The sequence below is a fragment of the Polyodon spathula genome, chromosome 36 (assembly GCF_017654505.1).
Source record: "Polyodon spathula isolate WHYD16114869_AA chromosome 36, ASM1765450v1, whole genome shotgun sequence".
In the NCBI taxonomy this organism is placed as follows: Eukaryota; Metazoa; Chordata; class Actinopteri; order Acipenseriformes; family Polyodontidae; genus Polyodon; species Polyodon spathula.
Window position 1 is genome coordinate 5,765,328 of NC_054569.1, and position 24,958 is coordinate 5,790,285.

The window sequence follows — 24,958 nt, forward strand, 5'->3', positions numbered from 1 at the left end:
GGGGGGGGGGGGCACTTTTGCGAGTAAGACATCAGTGTGAGGGCCGCCAGGCCTCCTCTTTCACATTTGTGTGTTGTTGGGGGCCGCACTAAAGTCCACTAGGGGTCGCCAGTGCCATGCGGGCCTTGCAATGAAGAACACTAGTATAGAGCATTGAGAGGAAGCCATTTCAATATGAAATCCAACAAAACAGCCAGTAAGGTTCAGCAAGATCACCTGCAGTTTATTAGTGTTTTTCCTGCAGTTTATTAGTGTTTTTTCCTGTAGTTTATTAGTGTTTTTCCTGCAGTTTATTAGTGTTTTTTCCTGCAGTTTATTAGTGTTTTTCCTGCAGTTTATTAGTGTTTTTTTCCTGCAGTTTATTAGTGTTTTTCCTGCAGTTTATTAGTGTTATTTTCCTGCAGTTTATTAGTGTTTTTCCTGCAGTTTATTAGTGTTTTTTCCTGCAGTTTATTAGTGTATTTTCCTGCAGTTTATTAGTGTATTTTTCCTCTAGGTGTTTCTTGAAAGAATTGCCTGGCCTGCCCTCAATGAGGTGGATGATGGCTGCTCTCGAGTCTAAATGCTGTACAACAGGCTTCTTCAGGACAGTCGTTGAAAATGGGATCATTCAATTCATTCATCATTTCTAGGTATAATTATTTGAACATTCATCTCACCCTTGCCTTGCACAAAAAGTGACAACTTACTCCTTATCACTTGTTACCATATTTGCGACCTCTTCATTTAGAAATGAGGTGCGTAAAATATATTTAACAGACAGGAAGGTCAGTTAAGGTTCAAACTCGGAGGGAATGTAATGAACAATGTTTTTGCGTGTCTCTTTACATAGGGGTCAAAGGTCAAGAATAATCTTCTATGGAATGACACTTTGATGTCACAATTTTGCTATTATGAATTTTCATACGGCTCTGGGTGCAAATATAGCCTTTATATATTCCATATGAATGTACATCTAAATAAGCACACGAACATTATAATAAACAAATGTATTGCAAAAGTAAAACTATTAGTTACTTTTCATAAAGCTGACTTGACAGGACTCGACCCATATGAAATTTGAAGAGATAAGAGATAAGAGATAGCATCCACCTGCTTCGAAACCAACAAGCTACTCAGCCGCTGCTTTGACTACTCGTCATGTGAGGAAGATCTTATCTCCTGTATACACACACCGTGGAGACCGGCTTTGGACTTGTGTAATGCAGAATTCAACCATGAGAAATGTGTTTGAAGTCCTGGAATGGCAAATTAAAATGTTTTACCCTTTAAAGGGTATAGAAGGACCTTTTTATTTTACTGTGCTAAGTGTTCCCATGTGTTGCCACAACTGTTTAAGCAAGGCTTATATTGTTTTAATTTATTTTTACATTTTGACCAACTTTTTAAAACTTTTAAATTGCATTCCACTGCCTCCAAGATGGCTTCACATGTACCTGCATGGACCTCTCAGAACTATATTTCCCATCATGCTCCTGCTCACTGGTAAATCCATCTTACACGTGAGCAGGAGGATGATGGGAAATGTAGTCCCTCTGGTATGTCACTCTGTTTCACTTCAGAGACACAAAGCTGAACAAAACTATTTCACAATATGGTGTCTGTTGTTGTTGTTCAGTTATGTGTACGGATCTGATTTAAATAAACCAGAGAAGTGTTCAAGGACCAAACAGCCTCGTCTAGTTCTCTATTAAACACAACCTACAACGCTACATAAGCAAATAAAATAGTGTTTTTATTCACCCCGGATAGTGATTGTGGTTTGATAAATCTGCACTTCGTGGCTCTCGTGTTCCTGACAGGCTTCCCACGCCGTATAGAAACCCCGCTGCTGTGAAGCTTGATCGCTGCTTTCCTGCAAAAATGCTAACTTTCAAAACAACACAATCCAGCTTCACTTCAGAGACACAAACCTGAACAAAACTATTCACCCGGATACTGCTGATGCGCGCTTCCCATTGGCTGGACCACGCTCGCTTAGCCAATCACAAAATTCCAGACTGAGAGAGTTTCTGATAAGCGGTGTGATCGGTTCGTGGTTGGCAAAAGCTAGAAGAATTGTATTAAAAATATTAAATATCCATTTCACAAGCAACCCGGTTGTTTATAAGCGAGTGTGGTGTTGAATACCCTGCTCTGTGGAGACTATCGGAGATGACCCGGGTGGCTGTACTCGGGATTCTCTGCTGGGTTCATGCAGCTGCCGCAGGTCAGTTTTTACACGAGAAATATTTACTGTCTTCAATAAATATACAGCAAAATACCAGGGGCTTCCTCGCAGGATGTGCTCGCTTTAAGAAAAACAAACAGTTTGAAGCTGGTAGTCGTGACCCTGAAGCTAAATCTTATTTTGTGGGAATGTTAGCAGGCAGTCCTTCTGACGAGTCTGTTACTTCTTTAGTTACTATCTTTCCATCCAACTTTTAAGCTCGGTAACACTTACGCGAATAAGACAATATCTGCGGCAAACGCAGCTGAAACGGTTTAAGTCGACTTATTAAAACGACAGCGGGAAACTTTCCCTTTTTGTTTGTCAAGGGGACTTCAAACCGACCAGACTGCAGCAGAGGGCGAGGCTGGGCTTCGATGAGGAATAAAACCGACACCGACGATTACAAATCGTCCGGTTAGAACGGAAAAGACTGCCCGACAATAAGAAATCAATGATAGGAAAGGTAGGCTGTTACAAAATGTCGAGACATTCTGTTAAGTGCGGCTGTAAATTAAGATTGAATCAAATGTCCCTGATTATAGACGATCCGTTTTGCGCGGATCGAACGCTCATTCCAAAAAAAATTTTTCAAGCTGAAAATTACTACCCAAAAAGAAACAGCCCCGACGACACGACTTGGGTTGGTTGGTTTTTATTTTATCCTTAGACGTACCGCTTTGAATGTTGCTCCTTCGTAAATGACAGTGGGGAGACGTGAGGCTCACTGCAGATGCACCCCAACAGACAATGCTCGCGAGACACCCGAGACCTCATATATTAAATTTTTGTCCGCAACCGTCATATTAATGTAAAATAAATTGACCTGTTTATTTTATATTAGAATTGTTGGTTTTGTGTTTGTGACACTCCCTGCAGGTTCAGTGTTCTCATACGGGATGCCCGTGCTATTGTTGGTTTTGTGTTTGTGTTGCAGGTTCAGTGTTCTCATACGGGATGCCCGTGCTATTGTTGGTTTTGTGTTTGTGACACTCCCTGCAGGTTCAGTGTTTCACGGGATGCCCGTGCTATTGTTGGTTTTGTGTTTCTCATACGCAGGATGCCCGTGCTATTGTTGGTTTTGTGTTTGTGACACTCCCTGCAGGTTCAGTGTTCTCATACGGGATGCCCGTGCTATTGTTGGTTTTGTGTTTGTGACACTCCCTGCAGGTTCAGTGTTCTCATACGGGATGCCCGTGCTATTGTTGGTTTTGTGTTTGTGACACTCCCTGCAGGTTCAGTGTTCTCATACGGGATGCCCGTGCTATTGTTGGTTTTGTGTTTGCAGGTTCAGTGTTCTCACGGGATCCCTGCAGGTTCAGTGTTCTCATACGGGATGCCCGTGCTATTGTTGGTTTTGTGTTTGTGACACTCCCTGCAGGTTCAGTGTTCTCATACGGGATGCCCGTGCTATTGTTGGTTTTGTGTTTGTGACACTCCCTGCAGGTTCAGTGTTCTCATACGGGATGCCCGTGCTATTGTTGGTTTTGTGTTTGTGACACTCCCTGCAGGTTCAGTGTTCTCATACGGGATGCCCGTGCTATTGTTGGTTTTGTGTTTGTGACACTCCCTGCAGGTTCAGTGTTCTCATACGGGATGCCCGTGCTATTGTTGGTTTTGTGTTTGTGACACTCCCTGCAGGTTCAGTGTTCTCATACGGGATGCCCGTGCTATTGTTGGTTTTGTGTTTGTGACACTCCCTGCAGGTTCAGTGTTCTCATACGGGATGCCCGTGCTATTGTTGGTTTTGTGTTTGTGACACTCCCTGCAGGTTCAGTGTTCTCATACGGGATGCCCGTGCTATTGTTGGTTTTGTGTTTGTGACACTCCCTGCAGGTTCAGTGTTCTCATACGGGATGCCCGTGCTATTGTTGGTTTTGTGTTTGTGACACTCCCTGCAGGTTCAGTGTTCTCATACGGGATGCCCGTGCTATTGTTGGTTTTGTGTTTGTGACACTCCCTGCAGGTTCAGTGTTCTCATACGGGATGCCCGTGCTATTGTTGGTTTTGTGTTTGTGACACTCCCTGGTTCAGTGTTCTCATACGGGATGCCCGTGCTATTGTTGGTTTTGTGTTTGTGACACTCACTGCAGGTTCAGTGTTCTCATACGGGATGCCCGTGCTATTGTTGGTTTTGTGTTTGTGACACTCCCTGCAGGTTCAGTGTTCTCATACGGGATGCCCGTGCTATTGTTGGTTTTGTGTTTGTGACACTCCCTGCAGGTTCAGTGTTCTCATACGGGATGCCCGTGCTATTGTTGGTTTTGTGTTTGTGACACTCCCTGCAGGTTCAGTGTTCTCATACGGGATGCCCGTGCTATTGTTGGTTTTGTGTTTGTGACACTCCCTGCAGGTTCAGTGTTCTCATACGGGATGCCCGTGCTATTGTTGGTTTTGTGTTTGTGACACTCCCTGCAGGTTCAGTGTTCTCATACGGGATGCCCGTGCTATTGTTGGTTTTGTGTTTGTGACACTCCCTGCAGGTTCAGTGTTCTCATACGGGATGCCCGTGCTATTGTTGGTTTTGTGTTTGTGACACTCCCTGCAGGTTCAGTGTTCTCATACGGGATGCCCGTGCTATTGTTGGTTTTGTGTTTGTGACACTCCCTGCAGGTTCAGTGTTCTCATACGGGATGCCCGTGCTATTGTTGGTTTTGTGTTTGTGACACTCCCTGCAGGTTCAGTGTTCTCATACGGGATGCCCGTGCTATTGTTGGTTTTGTGTTTGTGACACTCCCTGCAGGTTCAGTGTTCTCATACGGGATGCCCGTGCTATTGTTGGTTTTGTGTTTGTGACACTCAGGTTCCTGCAGGTTCAGTGTTCTCAGTGTTCTACGGGATGCCCGTGCTATTGTTGGTTTTGTGTTTGTGACACTCCCTGCAGGTTCAGTGTTCTCATACGGGATGCCCGTGCTATTGTTGGTTTTGTGTTTGTGACACTCCCTGCAGGTTCAGTGTTCTCATACGGGATGCCCGTGCTATTGTTGGTTTTGTGTTTGTGACACTCCCTGCAGGTTCAGTGTTCTCATACGGGATGCCCGTGCTATTGTTGGTTTTGTGTTTGTGACACTCCCTGCAGGTTCAGTGTTCTCATACGGGATGCCCGTGCTATTGTTGGTTTTGTGTTTGTGACACTCCCTGCAGGTTCAGTGTTCTCATACGGGATGCCCGTGCTATTGTTGGTTTTGTGTTTGTGACACTCCCTGCAGGTTCAGTGTTCTCATACGGGATGCCCGTGCTATTGTTGGTTTTGTGTTTGTGACACTCCCTGCAGGTTCAGTGTTCTCATACGGGATGCCCGTGCTATTGTTGGTTTTGTGTTTGTGACACTCCCTGCAGGTTCAGTGTTCTCATACGGGATGCCCGTGCTATTGTTGGTTTTGTGTTTGTGACACTCCCTGCAGGTTCAGTGTTCTCATACGGGATGCCCGTGCTATTGTTGGTTTTGTGTTTGTGACACTCCCTGCAGGTTCAGTGTTCTCATACGGGATGCCCGTGCTATTGTTGGTTTTGTGTTTGTGACACTCCCTGCAGGTTCAGTGTTCTCATACGGGATGGTGCTATTGTTGGTTTTGTGTTTGTGACACCCTGCAGGTTCAGTCACTACGGGATGCCCGTGTACAACACTGACCACAGTATGCACAGTACCTCCCAAGTGTTGGTTACCTTGTTTTGTGTTGTTTGGGACATTTATGAAAACTGTTGTAACGGGATTTTGTTTTGCACTTAATACAAAACATTTATATTTGAGCTGCGTACCTGGCTTCCTCTACTTCTTTTTATTGCATCTGCAAACCCTGAGACACTGAAGAGACGAAGTCGTTCTGAATCCCGAGACTATTGACAAGTGATTGCTTAACATGCATGTGCCCTTAGTCACTCCCTGCAGAGACAGTCAGAACATCATGACCTCTAGTGTTGGTTACCTTGTTTTGTTGCCACAGATAAACCACAGAATCAATCAAGCGTTTCACGGGTTTTTCTTACTAGCTCATTGGGATGTATTGTATCCCTACGCTGCTTCTCATCCAGTTAAACATCAGTCCGGTTTGTGCAGTTGTTTTGAGTGTAACAGTGGCTCGCAAGTGACTTTGGGAACGCTCATGTTTTTGTGCTGACTTTGATAGATATCCTAGATTGCTGTAGCCAGTGCTGTTCCAGATCACACAATACAGTTCCAGCAGGATTCTTTGTTTAATTGACAGCTACAGGTAAGCCACAGATACCTTTAATAATTGAAATTGTGGAAGTGGCGAGTATGTCCCTTCCATTCCCATGTCAGTTTGGGTATTCAACTGAGATGGAGAATACCCTCAGGTTTATGTCCCGCCTCTGCTCACTCATGATTAGACACCTCCGATGAACCCAGGAGGGAACTCCCCTCCCTGTACCTCGTGTTCCGGAAGGTTACTAGTCTGTGCCCAGGAGATTCTAGATTCTGTGCCCCTGATCCCCTGGGAAGGTCATAGAAACTCATGTTTGAACCCTGTCCTAGTGACACAGACAAAGCACAGCAACATACAATAGAAACATCTTCTGAAAACACTGCCTTTCTTTCAACATTCAAAACCAAAATCAAATAAAACAAATTAGCATGCCTGTATGGAAAATGGTTTTCTATGTGAGAACATTACAACTATCTGCACATTTCTGCAGTGATTAATGGGTTTCTGTGGCCATCACTGCATTCTGCACCCTTGTGTGAATTCTGCATTGCTTTGTGACATCACAGAATGGTGGAATCCTGGAGAGACTGGTGCATGTCAGCAGCTCACTGGCACTGTGTGTTTTACTCTGGGATTATTGAAATGTGTCACTAATCCTCATTTGTATTCCTCTTCCAGGAACTCACTCACTGAATTTCTTTGCAATGGCAATCTCAGAAGGGACTGGGCTTCCAGAGTTTGTGTTTCTGGCGATGCTGGATGATGTGCAATACACGTCCTTTAACAGCACCATGGAAAAACCTGTCCTCCGAACACACTGGAGGAATGAGACGAAGGGTCGGGAGTTCTGGAAAATAATTAGCTGGCATATTCTCTATGGTCAAGACCTCATAAAATGGAGTTTACGAAATACAGTCCAGCACCTTAACCATACTGGAGGTGAGTACAGACACACACACAGCCCCTTCTATCACTGTGAGAGACACAGGGACTATAGGACTGAGTACAGACACACACAGCCCCTTCTATCACTGTTAGAGACACAGGGACTATAGGACTGAGTACAGACACACACACAGCCCCTTCTATCATAGAGACACAGGGACTATAGGACTGAGTACAGACACACACAGCCCCTTCTATCACTGTGAGAGACACAGGGACTATAGGACTGAGTACAGACACACACAGCCCCTTCTATCACTGTTAGAGACACAGGGACTATAGGACTGAGTACAGACACACACCCAGCCCCTTCTATCACTGTTAGAGACACAGGGACTATAGGACTGAGTACAGACACACACAGCCCCTTCTGTCAGCACTGTTAGAGACACAGGGACTATAGGACTGAGTACAGACACACACACAGCCCCTTCTATCAGCGCTGTTAGAGACACAGGGACTATAGGACTGAGTACAGACACACACACAGCCCCTTCTATCACTGTTAGAGACACAGGGACTATAGGACTGAGTACAGACACACACACAGCCCCTTCTATCACTGTTAGAGACACAGGGACTATAGGACTGAGTACAGACACACACACAGCCCCTTCTGTCACAAAAGAAAAAGACATGGAGGATTGTTTTCTGGCCAGATGCTCCAAAAGAAATATGGTCAGGTTAAATTATTCTTATTTATTTCTTAGCAGACGCCCTTACTATGGGCGACTTAAAGTTGTGTGTATATATATTGTGATAAAGCAAAGGGTGTGGTTATAGAGGGTAAATACGTCAGGGCTGAGGTTTTGACAGCACTTTCTACCATCACAAAATGGCAGCTGGGAAAGGACTACATGTCACAGAATGGCCACCCACAGCACACTACAAATCCCACAATGCAAGGTGCCCAGGGTGTGGTAGCCACACCTGCATCAAGTTAGACATAATCATCCACCTATAAAAGGGCTGGGTCACAGCATGGAAGGGAGAGGAGTACAGGGTGTTTGAGAGAGAGGGAGACAAAGAGAGAAAGTAAGTGCTGGTAACAGTTCGATTTAAACCTAAAAGGGAAAATAAAGAAGACAAACATTTCTGTGTATGACTTGGACTGTTTTGACCGCCCTTCTGGCGGATTAACCAGGATTGTATGAGAACCTGAACTGTGTTTGAACCCTATATTGAGTATCACCTAAAGCTTTGGATTGTCTAATAAAAATCCAGGCACCGCCCTGTTAAATCAAACTGACAGCCTTGTGGTTACTGTGGATCTAGAAGAGGAGTGGGAACGGAGTAAACATATACTACAGCTGAGTGTATATATATATATATATATAATATATATATATATATATATATATATATATATATATATATATATATATATATATATATATATACACATACATACACATACATACACATACATATACACACATATACACACACACCTAGCTCCTATTTGGAGCACGAACTAGGAACATTCACCAGGAACCTACTCAAATAAAACCGGACAGCTAAGTTGTTTACTGGCTGAAACAAAAACATAAGATTGAACACCAAAAGACTTTTACACAGTAGCTTTTACATTGTAATGATCACTGTGCACAACTGAGAAGCAGTTGTACTGTCCTCCCTAAGGAGATACTACTGGCCCAATATCTATAACTAACCAAGTCAGCAAGAGTGACAGACAGCAAAAGCAGGGATGTCAGAGGTGTCAATTTCACTAACAAACAGTTTATTGTTGTGAACTATAATGTAATAAATTAAACATAAGGACAACAACTTATTGCAGAGAACATTTAGTTAGGTAGAAGGTACAGTTGATTAAGAAAGAAAAGTGAACTAAATAAACATCCAAACAGACTAACACTAAAGCGAAACGAATGCGGTGTCCGGTGGGCCTCCAATAAACCCCCCCACACACAAACACCACACCAGTACAAACCTAGAACCTGTATCCTCCGTCTTCTCTGTGCGCACCACCGGAGAGGACCATCGATAACTCCGTCCAGAAGCATGTCTTGGACATGTTCCTTGATCAAAGCCTTTTTCAGTGGCAACACTCGATATAGTCGACCTCGGACAGGGACTTCATCCTCCGTGGGGATGGAGTGACGGGTGACTGTGGTCATTCCTAGCTGACCACTTCTGCTGGAGCTTCTGGAGTCTTGGCTCAACGAGATGGTTCAGATGAAGTGATGGTCATGGTCACCTTCGGCGGCTGGGTTGGCTTAGGACGAGAGGTGGTAGGTGGCTGGCCAGCCGTATGGAAGTAGAGACAGACCCTCGGTGAAGACCTGTGCCACGAAGATTCCCAATCGTACTGTGGCACAAAAGGATGGTAGGAGAAATCCTTCTGGTGTTTAACACCGTAATGCCTATTGACAATGTCAATCTGGGTATGAGTTTTCCCCAGGAAATCCAGGCCTAGGACAAGAGGGAATGTAAGATGACGATCCTCCAGGACATAGGTGCCTATAAACCATACCTCTCCGTGTAGAAGGTAAGTGAGACGAACTTGACCTTTGGCCTGGTGGGACTGTCCACTCGCCAGCGTGAAATACTGGTCCTGTGCATACTCCAGCTCTTCCCCTGGCTGAGCTATCTTCCTCCAGAGACTCAGAGTGAAAGTGCTCCCAGTGTCCAGGACTGCAGCCCTTGGAGCTCTCGAACGCCCACCTCCACGATCAGCAGAGTCAGGCTTGCAGCAGGAGCTATATGCTTCTTCTCCTGGCTTCTCTGCTGATCTATGCCGGCTTCGTGGTAGCTCCTTTATTGCTCTTATCCTGGACAGCTTTGCTTACGTTTGCCTTGACCCAGTACTCCCGCTGGGCAGCGTTGTCTCTCTCTACCTGGGTCCTGATGCTCACCAGTTCTTTCACTGTCTTCAGCGTTCCCCTCAGACAGGTTGCCAGTTTGGGATTACAGCTGTTGAGAATCCGTCGAACCACTTCAGCCTCCTCCAAGTCTGGCTTCCAGCGCCGACATAGGGCAAGATAGTCATAGGTGAAGTCAAGGATTCACTCGTCAGGCAGCTGGACTCTGGAGCGGAGTCAGTCTTCCACTTCGGTCTGGAAGTCAGACGGCAGAAAGGCTTGATGGAAGACAGTCTTGAACTGTTCCCAGGACTGGATTGCCTTGCGTTCTGCTACCCACCAGCTCTTTGCTGAGCCTTTCAGCACACTGGACATGGTTGCCATGATCTCATTTGGTGTCATGGGCTGTAGCGCAAGGAATTCATCGCATTTGTCCAGGTAGTCAACATCGCTGCTGGCCTTAAGCTGATCTTAATTAGTAGCTTTGCTTGGTGAAGACTTCCTTCATTTGTGGAGTCACAGTTATCAGTCAACCCACCCTCCAAGAAGAATTGTTGCGGGGCAGACTGCCTTCCAGAGGAGAGGTATGGTTTAGCAAGTGGCAGATGAGGGATGCTGGTCTTCTTGAAGAGTTTCTTCAGCGCTTCTCCCCACAGCACATCGTTGAAGAAAGTAAAGTGAACTAAACAAACATCCAAACAAACTAACACTAAAGCGAAATGAATGCGGTGTCCGGTGGGCCTCCAATAAACCCACACACACACACAACACACCAATACAAAACCAACACACCGACAGGCAAGAGACAAAGGTGAATGAATAAGTATACAGGGAAACAATTACAAAGACAGTCTTGATGGCAATGGATGATAAATGAAATTTAGGCCTAACAAGTCCAATGAAGCAATGCACATGTAATCCAAAGTAACAAAAGAACAAAACCAAAATTATAGGAACCAAAGAATCAAAGTAAAGTAGAAAAAAACAAAAAACAGAAAAGGAATAATCTCACCAACAAATAATGAAGTCCCAAATAGAGTCCTGTACTGATGATGGTGGATGAAGGTTGATGAAAAAATAGCGATCGTAGAAAATGGCGAGTCTGTCGAGTAGTACCGGGTTGAAGGGTGAACAGCCATTTGGAAAATATCAGGAGGATCAGGAACAAAATGGTGACTGAACACACTAACAAATACAAACCCTAAACAGACCTTGAACAGCAACTAAACTTAAACAAGTAACAGTGTAGACAAAAAAGAAAGGTTTAGACAAAGTACAAGATTTTAACAAAAGAGTAAATGGAGGCACCAGTATTTATCTAAAATAAAGTTAGTTACTCTGTAATTAAGTAACGTGCTGTTATTTGTAAAATGGATTCCTCAAGAGAAAAAGGAGCGCTCTCCTGGCCTAGCCAGCCAGCTTTAATACCGGTGCTGACTTTCAAAGAGCTCTGAGATTGGAGGAGTGGATATCTGAATGAGCCAATGGGGGAGAGGATGAACAGAGGGTGATAGCAAGGAACTATGGGAAATTAAGTTTTAACCTGGCCAGGCTACTTACCCTAATAAAAGGGACAGGTGGATGAAACTTACACCTACGTTATGGAGCAAGTGAATTGCTACAACATAACTGTTGAAAACACCATCAACCAGGCCCTCCACATAGCAGCAGCCCTGAGCACACTGACTGCTTTCTTTAAATACCCTGCACCTGGCTCTAATTTACAATAATCACCAGGTGCAGGGGATAATTAGTAATAAAACAATTAACAGAAATAAATTAATTAAACCAATGTGCATTTGCACATGTTTTTAGGCAGGGAGGAATCTGACCCTCTCCCTGCTATCTCACTATATATATACACACACACACACACACACACACACACACACACACACACACACACACACACACGATGCCGTGAAAAAGTATTTGCCCGCTGTCTGATTTTCTGCATTTTTGCACATTTTTCACATTGAATTTGGTCAGATGTTTTTGTGGGTTGTATTAGTATATAGAGGGAGTCTGAGAGAAAAAAATGACGCCAAAGTTTGGTGCATCTTTCATTTGTTTGGTGTGCAGGGTAATCAAACATGCAATCTTCAGGTGTGAAAAAGTTATATTCCCCCTAGTTAACTCAACCCAATTAAAGAGATAATTAGGGTCAGCTGTTTGAATACTTTGGTTAACAATCAGGCCTGCCCACTATAAATCTGCCTAACTTTGGCCCTTACCATCAGAGTGAAGTTGCAAGCACACAGGATCTAGAGGCACATCATGCCACAGTCAAAATAAATTCCTGAAGACCTCTGGGAAAAAAAAGGTTGTTGATGCCTATCAGTCTGGAAATGGTTACAAAGCTATTTCTAAGGCCCTGGGGCTCCACCAAACCACAGTTAGAGCCATATTGTCCAAATGGAGAAAGTTTGGGACAGTAGTAAATCTTCCCAGGAGTGGCCGTCCTGCCAAAATCTCTCCAAGAGCAAGGCGTAAAATCGTCCAGGAAGTCACAAAGAACCCTAGAACAACATCCAGGGATCTGCAGGTCTCTCTCGCCTCGGCTAAGGTCAGTGTTCATGACTCCACCATCAGAAAGACACGGGGCAAAAATGGGATTCATGGCAGAGTAGCAAGGTGGAAACCACTGCTCACTAAGAAGAACATGAATGCTCGTCTCAAGTTTGCCAAAAAGCACCTGGATGATCCTCAAGAGTTCTGGAACAATGTTCTGTGGACAGATGAGTCAAAAGTGGAACTCTTTGGCCAGCTTGGGCCCCGTTATGCCTGGCGAAAACCAAACGCTGCATTCCACAGTAAGAACCTCATACCAACAGTCAAGCATTGTGATGGTAGTGTCATGATTTGGGGGTGCTTTGCTGCATCAGGAACTGGACGATTTGCCATCATTGAAGGAACCATGAATTCTGCTCTGTATCAGAGAATTCTGCAGGAGAATGTCAGGCCATCCAACCGTGAGCTGAAGCTGAAGCGCAGCTGGGTCATGCAGAAAGACAATGATCCGAAACACACAAGCAAGACTACATCAGAATGGTTGAATAACAAGAAATTGAAAGTTTTGGAATGGCCTAGTCAAAGTCCAGACCTAAACCCCATTGAGATATTGTGGCAGGACCTGACACAAGCAGTTTATGCTCAAAAACCCACAAATGTCACTGAGTTGAAGCAGTTCTGCATGAAGGAGTGGGCCAAAATTCCTCCACGGCGCTGTGAGAGACTGATCAATAACTACAGGAAGCGTTTGGTTGCAGTTATTGCTGCTAAAGGAGGTGTAACCAGTTACTGAGTCTAAGAGGGCGATTACTTTTTCACACGGGGGCATTGGGTGCTCCATAACATTCTTTAATAAATAAATTAAATAAGTATCAAAATGTTGTGTTATTTGTTCACTCAGGGTCTCTTTTATCTAATATTAGATTTTGGTTGAAAATCTGATAACATTCAGTGTGAAAAATAAGCAAAAATGCAGAAAATCAGACAGGGGGCAAATACTTTTTCACGGTACTCTGTGTGTGTGTGTGTGTGTGTGTGTGTGTGTGTGTGTATACACACACACAGTGGCTCTCAAAAGTATTCACCCCCCTTGGACTTTTCCACATTTTATTGTGTTATGTACTGTACAGTGCTTTGCGATACTTTTGTACATAAAGTACTATATAAATACAATAAATAAACAGCATGCATACACCTGAGACTGACCACAGTGCAAGAGCATATTCTATAAGGAACCTGTTAATACATGTGTATAATAATCAATAATATATAAGGAGTCTGTTAATACATGTGTTTAATAATCAATAATATATTGTATAAGGAGTCTAGTAATACATGTCTTTTAATAATCAATAGTACCTGAGTGTAATGCTCGTGGGTCAGTGTGGGGGCACTCACAAGTTATTCTCATTGCACGCTGTCCAGTGGGCAGAGTTGGTTGCAGTGACGTCATATTGACGTCATATTCTGATGTTGTATGTGAAAGTTTTTCTGACGTCCAAACCACAACGTTGTATCAACGCCACAATCTGAACGTTATAATGACTTCAGAATCATAACGTCATGATTAGGTCAGAATCTGACCTAAAAATATTATTATTAATGAATTAATAGCTTTCATATGCATTAATAATCCAACGATAATCCAGTGAGATTCCTAACCTGCGTGTGTATATCATAATCCGGTGAGATTCCTAACCTGCGTGTGTATATATCATAATCCGGTGAGATTCCTAACCTGCGTGTGTATATATCATAATCCGGTGAGATTCCTAACCTGCGTGTGTATATATCATAATCCGGTGAGATTCCTAACCTGCGTGTGTATATATCATAATCCGGTGAGATTCCTAACCTGCGTGTGTATATATCATAATCCGGTGAGATTCCTAACCTGCGTGTGTATATATCATAATCCGGTGTGTGTATATATCATAATCCGGTGAGATTCCTGACCGTGTGTGTATATGTCATAATCCGGTGAGATTCCTAACCTGCGTGTGTATATATCATAATCCGGTGAGATTCCTAACCTGCGTGTGTATATATCATAATCCGGTGAGATTCCTGACCTGCGTGTGTATATATCATAATCCGGTGAGATTCCTGACCTGCGTCTGTATATCAATGCTCACAGCTTGTGAACTGATTTGTTTTATATCACACTAAGTACAGTGGCTTGCGAAAGTATTGACCCCCCCTTGGCATTTTTCCTATTTTGTTGCCTTACAACCTGGAATTAAAATTGATTTTTATTTAGATTTAATGTAATGGACATACACAAAATGGTCCAAATTGGTGAAGTGAAATGAAAAAAATAACTTGTTTCAAAAAATTCTAAAAAATAAATAACAGAAAAGTGGTGCGTGCATATGTATTCACCCCCTTTGCTATTAAGCCTCTAAATAAGATCTGGTGCAACCAGTTACCTTCAGAAGTCACATAATTAATTAAATAAAGTCCACCTGTCTGCAATCTAAGTGTCACATGATCTGTCACGTGATCTCAGTATATATACACCTGTTCTGAAAGGCCCCAGAGTCTGCAACACCACTAAGCAAGGGGCACCACCAAGCAAGCGGCACCATGAAGACCAAGGAGCTCTCCAAACAGGTCAGGGACAAAGTTGTGGAGAAGTACAGATCAGGGTTGGGTTATAAAAAAATACCCGAAACTTTGAACATCCCACGGAGCACCATTAAAGCCATTATTAAAAAATGGAAAGAATATGGCACCACAACAAACCTGGCAAGAGAGGGCCGCCCACAAAAACTCACAGACCAGGCAAGGAGGACATTAATCAGAGAGGCAACAAAGAGACCAAAGATAACCCTGAAGGAGCTGCAAAGCTCCACAGCGGAGATTGGAGTATCTGTCCATAGGACCACTTTAAGCCGTACACTCCACAGAGCTGGGCTTTACGGAAGAGTGGCCAGAAAAAAGCCATTGCTTAAAGAAAAAAATAAGCAAACACGTTTGGTGTTCGCCAAAAGGCATGTGGGAGACTCTCCAAACATATGGAAGAAGGTACTCTGGTCAGATGAGACTAAAATTGAGCTTTTTGGCCATCAAGGAAAACGCTATGTCTGGCGGAAACCCAACACCTCTCATCACCCCGAGAACACCATCCCCACAGTGAAGCATGGTGGTGGCAGCATCATGCTGTGGGAAGGTTTTTCATCGGCAGGGACTGGGAAGCTGGTCAGAATTGAAGGAATGATGGATGGCGCTAAATACAGGGAAATTCTTGAGGGAAACCTGTTTCAGTCTTCCAGAGATTTGAGACTGGGATGGAGGTTCACCTTCCAGCAGGACAGTGACCCTAAGCATACTGCTAAAGCAACACTCGAGTGGTTTAAGGGGAAACATTTAAATGTCTTGGAATGGCGTAGTCAAAGCCCAGACCTCAATCCAATTGAGAATCTGTGGTATGACTTAAAGATTGCTGTACAGCAGCGGAACCCATCCAACTTGAAGGAGCTGGAGCAGTTTTGCCTTGAAGAATGGGCAGAAATCCCAGTGGCTAGATGTGCCAAGCTTATAGATACATACCCCAAGAGACTTGCAGCTGTAATTGCTGCAAAAGGTGGCTCTACAAAGTATTGACTTTGGGGGGGTGAATACTTATTTCTTGTTTGTTTCACAATAAAAAATATTTTGCATCTTCAAAGTGGTAGGCATGTTGTGTAAATCAAATGATACAAACCCCCCAAAAATCAATTTTAATTCCAGGTTGTAAAGCAACAAAATAGGAAAAATGCCAAGGGGGGTCAATACTTTTGCAAGCCACTGTACATCATGTTGACCAGCTGCATAAACTACAATTAGAATGCATCTTTAAAACTGGGCTCATATGTATTAAGCATAAATTATATTACCCACACATTGTATAGGAATTTTAAGATTTATGTAAAGAAAAAAATAATTAAATAAATAAATAAATAAGGGTAGACTAATGGAGTTTAATAAAAATACAAAATACATGATCATTATTATTGTTATTATTTCATCATTGGGCTGCCTTTATCCAAAGTGACTTACACGGTCAAACATTAAAATACAAAAAATACAATGAATATTATATATTATCTCTCTCTCTCTCTCTCTCTCTCTCTCTCTCTCTCTCTCTCTCTCTCTCTCTCTCTCTCTCCTTTAGACAGAGCTCATCCTGTTCTGTGCTTTTCTGAGTTTTTCAAATAACATAAAGAAAACAGTAAGTTGATAGGTTAAAACCATTGTGGCAAAACACTAAATCTAATAGAGAATACCTGTGTGTGTTAAAATCTTTCATTATAGCGACACAGTTTGAGCGGCTTTAAGTGAGATCAGACACTTTAACAGTTTATATCTATATATCTATCTATCTATCTATATATATATATATATATATATATATATATATATATATATATATATATATATATATATATAATGATGAAAACACATAATAATAATAATAATAATAATAATAAAGAACAATATGAAATAGGCATCGACGCGTCAGGCAGCTTTGGGCTTAATTTAGTAATGGAGATGTATAAATATATAAAATATACAATATTTTGAAAGGGGGGGTGAATACAGAAATGAACGATGATAAATATGAGTGCATTTCTACTGACACACTTGATAAAAGGTAACTGAACAGCAGTTAATTGTCCTCGTTTAACACTGTAAAGGTTGTATTTCTCAATTAATTGAAGTGTGGAAGAGTCTGTTTCTGCGTGACTCGTGTTGTTTGTTGATTTAGCGTGGGTGTAACCCGGCTCTGTCCCTCACCGAGTCGCCGCTTTCTGTGATTTCGATCGTGCATCTTGTTGACATACTCCTGCTCTCGCGCATATTCTGTATTTTATCATTTGGAAGCTTTCGTCGTTTTTAAAAAAATACAATTGAATTCACTTCTATACTATCAAATACATTTATGTGCTGTTAAATACAACCATGATTGATGATTAGTATTGTTGTAATAATAATAATAATAATAATAGTAATAATAATAATAATAATGTATAGATAAAGAAAACTGTGCTCTTTGTTAACACAAAAATGGTTAAAAAAATCTGGCCTAACGGGACATTTTTTAAACAGACGTACTGCAACCTAAAAAACCTTTAAAAAAATGTAAAATGACAGACGTTGCCTCGACGTCGTCAAAAAGACTTTGTGCATTGATTATATTTTGGTTGCCTGACATTGCGACTCAAATATAACCTTGTGACGGAAACATGAGTTCTGGTGATGAATCTTCCTCCCGAGCTGTGAGGGCGCTAAAGAACGAGAGGAGAAGTATCTGGAAGGGCTGGCCTGACAGTTCGTTTCCGGGTCAGGGAAGTGGGTCAGCCTGGAAAGAAGCGCGACTCTGTTGTAAGACCGTATTGATTTGAAAGGTAAAAGAGAGGCAGCTGCAAGTAATAAGGCAGCTGCAACCGTTTACCTAGATATCATGCGGGATTACATATAGGGGCCAGGGTAACGCTGATCTTTTCCTTTGTTTGGGTAACGTGAGGAGAGAAGGACTGAGAGAGGAGCGCTCAGAGTGTATTGTGTGTTGTGTGTTGTCTTTGTTTGTTTATAATTGTCTGTCTTTTTCGCACCACTAGACAGTTAACGCACACCTCCGGAGCTGTCGCCACGTAAAGCAATATCCGGAGCACCACTACACAGAGCACCTGCACGTTTGAATATCACCTAGGACTGGTGACCGTGCCTTTGTTTGTGTGTGAGACTGTACTGTGTTCACCATCCCTGCGCTTTACACATTGTTGTGTACTGCCGGGGATTTATTATTTGACGGTCGCCAGACCTGGAAACAGCACAAATAAATACTTGTTCACTGAATCACTGTTGTCTGTTCATCACTCCTGCATCGCATCACCGCTACACCTGTTCCCCTTACCAACCACTTTGCCACAAACCTATACACAACGTCAGTATAATGTCGTGTGCCCACTGGGTGGGTCCTTGGGACTGCTTATTGAGTAGCAGGGCTCTTCAATGTTCTCTGGAATGCCATCTCTGACTTCTAGATTACAAATTCAGAAAGATTTACTTTGAACAGACACTAATGCCTAGTTTCTCTTTTGTCTTTGTGTGTTTATTCCAGTTCACACTTATCAGTACATGGGTGGCTGTGAGCTGGATGATGACGGGACCAGGCGGGCATATTTGTCTCATGCGTATGATGGGAAGGATTTTATTAGTTTTGATGTGGAGACCCTGACCTGGGTCGCTACTGTGCCACAGGCTGTCTTCTATAAACACAAGCGGGAAGCTGACACAGCCCAGCAACAGATCGTTTTCAACTATTATCGCACAGAGTGTTTCCTGTTGCTTGAGCAGTACCTTCAGTATGGGATGGAGACCCTGCAGAAGAAAGGTACAGTAACAATCTCATATTCCTTGTGTTTAACTCATCAGATACCAACTGAATGTTTATAGTTTAAAGGTACAGTAACAATCTCATGCAGTATTCCTGTTTGAGATCCTGTACAGGTGTATTTTTCTGTTGTAAATTTATTTTCGTTTAGGTAAAAGCCTATGCCGGTCTGTTGCTGGTGCAGCTGCTGGTAACTGGTCATGTGTCTCATTAAGTCAGAAAGGTTTTTATTCTACACATACGTATATGATATCCATGTTTTGATTTATTTCCTTTAAATAATAAAAAGATAAAGTCACATTGAAGTTTAACTGCCCCTCAATATATGTGTAATTTACAGCCTGGGTTTACTTGCTATTCAAACTCAAGATGCAAGCACTGCATTAATAAGTGAACCTTGCGATGATCAAGCTGAAAACAGACACAGATCACATACCTGGATTTACACAGCGTGGGATTTACACAGTACAGGATTTACACAGCGTGGGATTTACACAGTACAGGATTTACACAGTGTGGGATTTACACAGTACAGGATTTACACAGTGTGGGATTTACACAGTACAGGATTTACACAGTGTGGGATTTACACAGTGTGGGATTTACACAGTACAGGATTTACACAGCGTGGGATTTACACAGTATGGGATTTACACAGTGTGGGATTTACACAGTGTGGGATTTACACAGTGTGGGATTTACACAGTACAGGATTTACACAGTACGGGATTTACACAGTGTGGGATTTACACAGTACAGGATTTACACAGTGTGGGATTTACACAGTACAGGATTTACACAGTGTGGGATTTACACAGTACAGGATTTACACAGTGTGGGATTTACACAGTACAGGATTTACACAGTGTGGGATTTACACAGTACAGGATTTACACAGTGTGGGATTTACACAGTGTGGGATTTACACAGTGTGGGATTTACACAGCGTGGGATTTACACAGTACAGGTGGGATTTACACAGCCCCTATATATACAGCTCTGGATTTACACTGTACAGGATTTACACAGTGTGGGATTTACACAGATTTACACAGTGTGGGATTTACACAGTACAGGATTTACACAGTGTGGGATTTACACAGTGTGGGATTTACGCAGTGTGGGATTTACACAGCGTGGGATTTACACAGTACAGGATTTACAGTGTGGGATTTACACAGTATGGGATTGTGGCAGAGTGTCACGCCCCTATATATACAGCTCTGGAAAAAATTAAGACACCACTGTACAGGATTTACACAGTATGTGATTTACACAGCACAGGATTTACACAGTGTGGGATTTACACAGCACAGGATTTACACAGTGTGGGATTGTGGCGGAGTGTCACTCCCCTATATATATATGTGTGCACTGCTTTATTATTATTTGTATTATTATTTAATAAATATACTGAGCGTCCCTGTGCCTCAGTTTCACCCGCCATTCCTTGTTTTGGAGTCTGTGTTTCTGGTCTGACGTTACCACTGCAAGCCACCCTTTCACAGGGATTTACACAGTGTGGGTGTGACAGGCTGGCGAGTGGATAGAGGCCCAGAGACAGACTGCATTTCAAAAAAATAATACTTTTATTATAAATAAACACAAAATAAAAGGGCACAAGGGCCAAAATAAAGGTATTTAAGCTAAAATAAAAAGACACAGAACAAGACTTACAAAAATAAAGGTTTACAGGCTGGGTGATGCCTTCACTGGAACAGAAAACACAAAAAAACCACAAAACACAAACCAAAAAAAGCATCAAGCACAAACACCAGCTTGCTTCCTCAGCTTCCTCCTCTCCCTAATGGGAAGCTGAGGCCTCCTTTTATGTCATGTGGCTGGGTGCTGATTGAAAGTTAATTACTCTAATCAATCCCAGCCACCTGAACACAATAAACCCAGGCAGGTAGGGGAATTTAACCCCATCCCTGCCAATCTATATAGGGCAGAGCTCTGCTCTGCCACAGTGGGATTTACAGTGTAGGATTTTTTTTCGACTACATGAAGACCCTGCTGCCTGGTTATGTGAGAAGCTGCCTCACAAGCAGCTATAAAAACACATTAAAGATATAGTGATACAGGGATATTCCTAATAGAGTTGATATGGCAGAGATACAGGGATATTCCTAATATTTGTATTACTATGACAAGTATTGAAATTGAAATGAACGAAATCACAGCAAACACTGTGATACAACAGACCCAACATATATGAATCACGCAGGGGTCCCTTTTAGAAAGCTCACTCTTTATAAAGTGTTTTAGCTACAGAGCGAAACATGAGCACAAACCCTCTATAGAAACAGTAAAGGAATGTGTTGCTGTGCTGAGATCACTGGTAATGCACAGACTGTGCTGTTCAATTACTATAAACACAAAGGTACCTGTACAAACACAATGCCTGTTTGTTCTGCTGTTCACTAAGACACTGCTGAGCTGATCCGTTTAGTGAGATCAGTTCCAATTGAAAGTGACCAGCGTGCCAGGGCTAGAGCTACACTCAGATCAGCCACACATTAGCTCCATTTACATATACCCTCTCAGCCAATCAGAGTGGAGGGGGTTTCTACAGTGTGATTGAATACTGCATGAAACAATATTGGGGTCTAATTGTAACAGCACTGCTGTTCTCTTTATCCAGTACGCCCTGCAGTGACGCTGATACAGAGGAAAGCGCGTGATTCTGCAGGAACGGACGTCATTTGCCACGTGACGGGGTTCTACCCCCGAGAGGTTGAGGTGAACTGGGTCAGAGACGGGGAGGCTCTGCTGGAGGAGGGGGTGTGGAGTGGAGAGGTGCTGCCCAACGGGGACACAACCTACCAGCTGAGAAAGATCCTGACAGTGAGTCCTGAGGACCAGAAGAAACACAGCTACTCCTGCCAGGTGCACCACACCAGCCTGGATGAGAAGATGGATGTGAAATGGGGTAAGAGAGAGAGAGAGAGATCCTGCTACTGAAATAGACTGTGTGAGCAGGGAGGGAGGGGAGGGAGGCTGTACCTGAGACCCTGTTGAAAAAAACAAAACATTATTGCTGTCCATACACAGTATAATAAACTCAATAGTGCCTCAGAAAACATTAAACACAACAATGCCTCAACACATCTTCACCTGTTATTAGCACAAGCCTGTTTAACCCCTCCTACAGGGATTGTAGAGGACTGTATCACACCATTCATTTCAATAGGGATTGTAGAGGACTGGAACACACCATTCATTTCAATAGGGATTGTAGAGGACTGGATCACACCATTCATTTCAATAGGGATTGTAGAGGACTGGATCACACCATTCATTTCAATAGGGATTGTAGAGGACTGTATCACACCATTCATTTCAGTAGGGATTGTAGAGGACTGGATCACACCATTCATTTCGATAGGGATTGTAGAGGACTGGATCACATCATTCATTTCAATAGGGATTGTAGAGGACTGGATTACACCATTCATTTCAATAGGGATTGTAGAGGACTGCATCACACCATTCATTTCAATAGGGATTTGGTCGGTACTCGTAAATCATGCTGAATTACCCAGAATGCTGGTTTGTAGAGGGGCTGGATTAGACTGGTTTTACTGGAAATGCTAAATGCCTGTGGTAAACTTTCACACCACTGGTATTACTGTGCTTTACACAGAGCCTAATGCCTGCTGCAGGGATGTGGGTCATTATCTTCACTGATTGCTTTTGCTAAACAGTCTCCTGTGTGTTTGCAGCTCCAGAGGCTGCTCTGAACGTGGGGTTTGTTGCTGGTGGTGTGCTGGCTGCTCTGGGTCTGATCATCGCAGTGATCATAGGAGTTCACATCTGGATGAAAAGAGCATCAGGTGAGAGAGAGGGAGGCGGGGTTAAGAGCTGCTTCATTAATGCTGCATTTCTAATTCCTTTATCACACCAGCGCAGAGTTAATTGTATAGATTTAAGTTTAGATTTTTTCATTTTATCTCCTCATTCCTGGGGTCTGCTTTTATTATTATTATTATTATTATTATTATTATTATTTCAGCAAAGGAACAAAGTGATGCTTCATCCAGCTCCACCAGTGACGACAGGTAAAGATACATTTTCATGCACTTTTAATAACTGTTGGGTTCTGTTCTTTTTCTGAATCAATCAGTTATCACCCCAGAAAAATGTATTAAAAACAGCACTGCTTATATTTCAAAATGTTTTTGTTCAATTGAATGGAGGGATTTTTAAAGTTCTGTTCTTAAAGTTCCAGTATTCTCTTGAGAATCAGCTATGGCCTATAGCTGTTTGAGTTTGGTTCTATAGCCTATGGGTTGTTTTTTTTTAGATTGGTTCTATAGCCAATGGTTTGCCATTTTTTAAGTTGACAGTTGCCTGACTCTTCTGAGCTGCATGAGATTTTGTGTTTCCTGTGAGTCTCACATGAATAACGGACGCCAGTGTCACTGATACTCCAGCATTGTCTTGATAGGACCGAGCACAGCACACCAACAAGGAGGGTAGAGTTCAGAGGAGATCCTGAGAGCGCTCCTGCTTCTCACTGATACTCCAGCATTGTCTTGATAGGACAGAGCACAGCACACCAACAAGGAGGGTAGAGTTCAGAGGAGATCCTGAGAGCGCTCCTGCTTCTCACTGATACTCCAGCATTGTCTTGTGTAACAGAGGTGCAGGGAGCAGCAGTTTAATTATAATTTGAGTTGGTTCTTGCTAGTTTTGAGGGAGCAAACACAAACAGACTGGCTCCATTGTGCTTTTCTCACCCATGTGCTTTACTAACCATAGTCTCTTTGTTCCATGTCTGTATTGTTCCAGGTGTGACCCTGTTGCAGAGAAGCTGATGACGCAGACAGAATAAACGACTGGGCTTTATCTTTTACACTTCATTGTGCCTGATATTACCACACAGAGCGATCACACAAACCAGTAGACGACAATGTCCTTGTGACAGGGCGAGGAGCCCTGTACAGGATTGTTTGTTTATTTCTAGACCGGGGTCTCCCCTCCGCCCAGTCCCCTCCTGTCTCAGTTGTGTTGTTTTGTGTTTGTGATTTATTTATTTGTAAATGTTTTGACGGCGTAGTTTTTGTGTTGCAATGTGGATGGGAAGCCTCATGCACGTTAGAAACCCGTGCAGAATGTGACCGAGGGATTATCAGATAATTGATAGCTGGTTAATCCCTCGGTCACTAATATAAAAGCCTGCAGCTCTCCCTGCTCTGGGGGGTGTTCAGAGGATCTGCACAGACTCACCTGTGTGCTTAGTTTTGTGTTTGTGATTTTGTGTTTGAATTGTAATTGTTGCTCTGTGAGCAGTGTGTTTTTGCACTGCAGTGCTGTGTTTGGTTTCTTCCTGCGTTCTGGCCTGACGTTACCACATGAAGTCCCCTGTCACAGTCATGTGTTATTATTTTACTGAAGCTGTGCAACTATGAGTTTGAGATGTACAGATGATGATAACTTGTTAGTGTACCTGCAGTATCTCTGTTAATAAATAAATATATATATATAATATATTGTGACAGGGCAGGGAGCCTTGCGCACGGGAAATGTGTGTTTGTGGCAGGGAGAGGGTTAAAATCTCCCTGCCAAACTAAATGAAGTATTGCATTCTTTTGTTATCCCCTGCACCTGGCTGTCATTGTAAATAAGAGCCAGGTGCAGGGTATTTAAAGGAAGCCGCCAGTTTGCTCAGGGCTCCTGTGTGCTCAAGCGTATAAAGAAGGAGGTTCTGTGCAAAGCCTTTTCATGTTATTGGTTTAAAAACTGCGTGTTTTGTTTGATTTTTGTTTAGCAGGTAAACAGCTTAGCTGTCCTGTTTCATAGTTCAGGTTCCTGTTCATGTGTTTTAGTTATTGCTCAAGTAGAGCTAGGTGTTTGTTTTTGTTTTATTATTTTTTTTTATTTGTGTTGTAAATAAAAGTGCGCAACCGCGCTAAAACTGCAA

The 24,958-nt window shown here is 42.8% G+C and overlaps 1 protein-coding gene across 1 annotated transcript; it reads left to right on the top strand.

The window, feature by feature from the left end:
• The first annotated feature begins 1,977 nt into the window (after positions 1–1,977).
• LOC121304064 (major histocompatibility complex class I-related gene protein-like) lies at positions 1,978–24,958 on the top strand. Its single transcript, XM_041235036.1, has 7 exons — positions 1,978–2,209; positions 7,054–7,314; positions 18,760–19,032; positions 21,677–21,964; positions 22,758–22,868; positions 23,048–23,093; positions 23,827–24,958. The coding sequence occupies exons 1-7, from the start codon at positions 2,155–2,157 to the stop codon at positions 23,867–23,869; spliced, it is 1,077 nt and encodes a 358-aa protein (XP_041090970.1). The 5' UTR covers positions 1,978–2,154; the 3' UTR covers positions 23,870–24,958.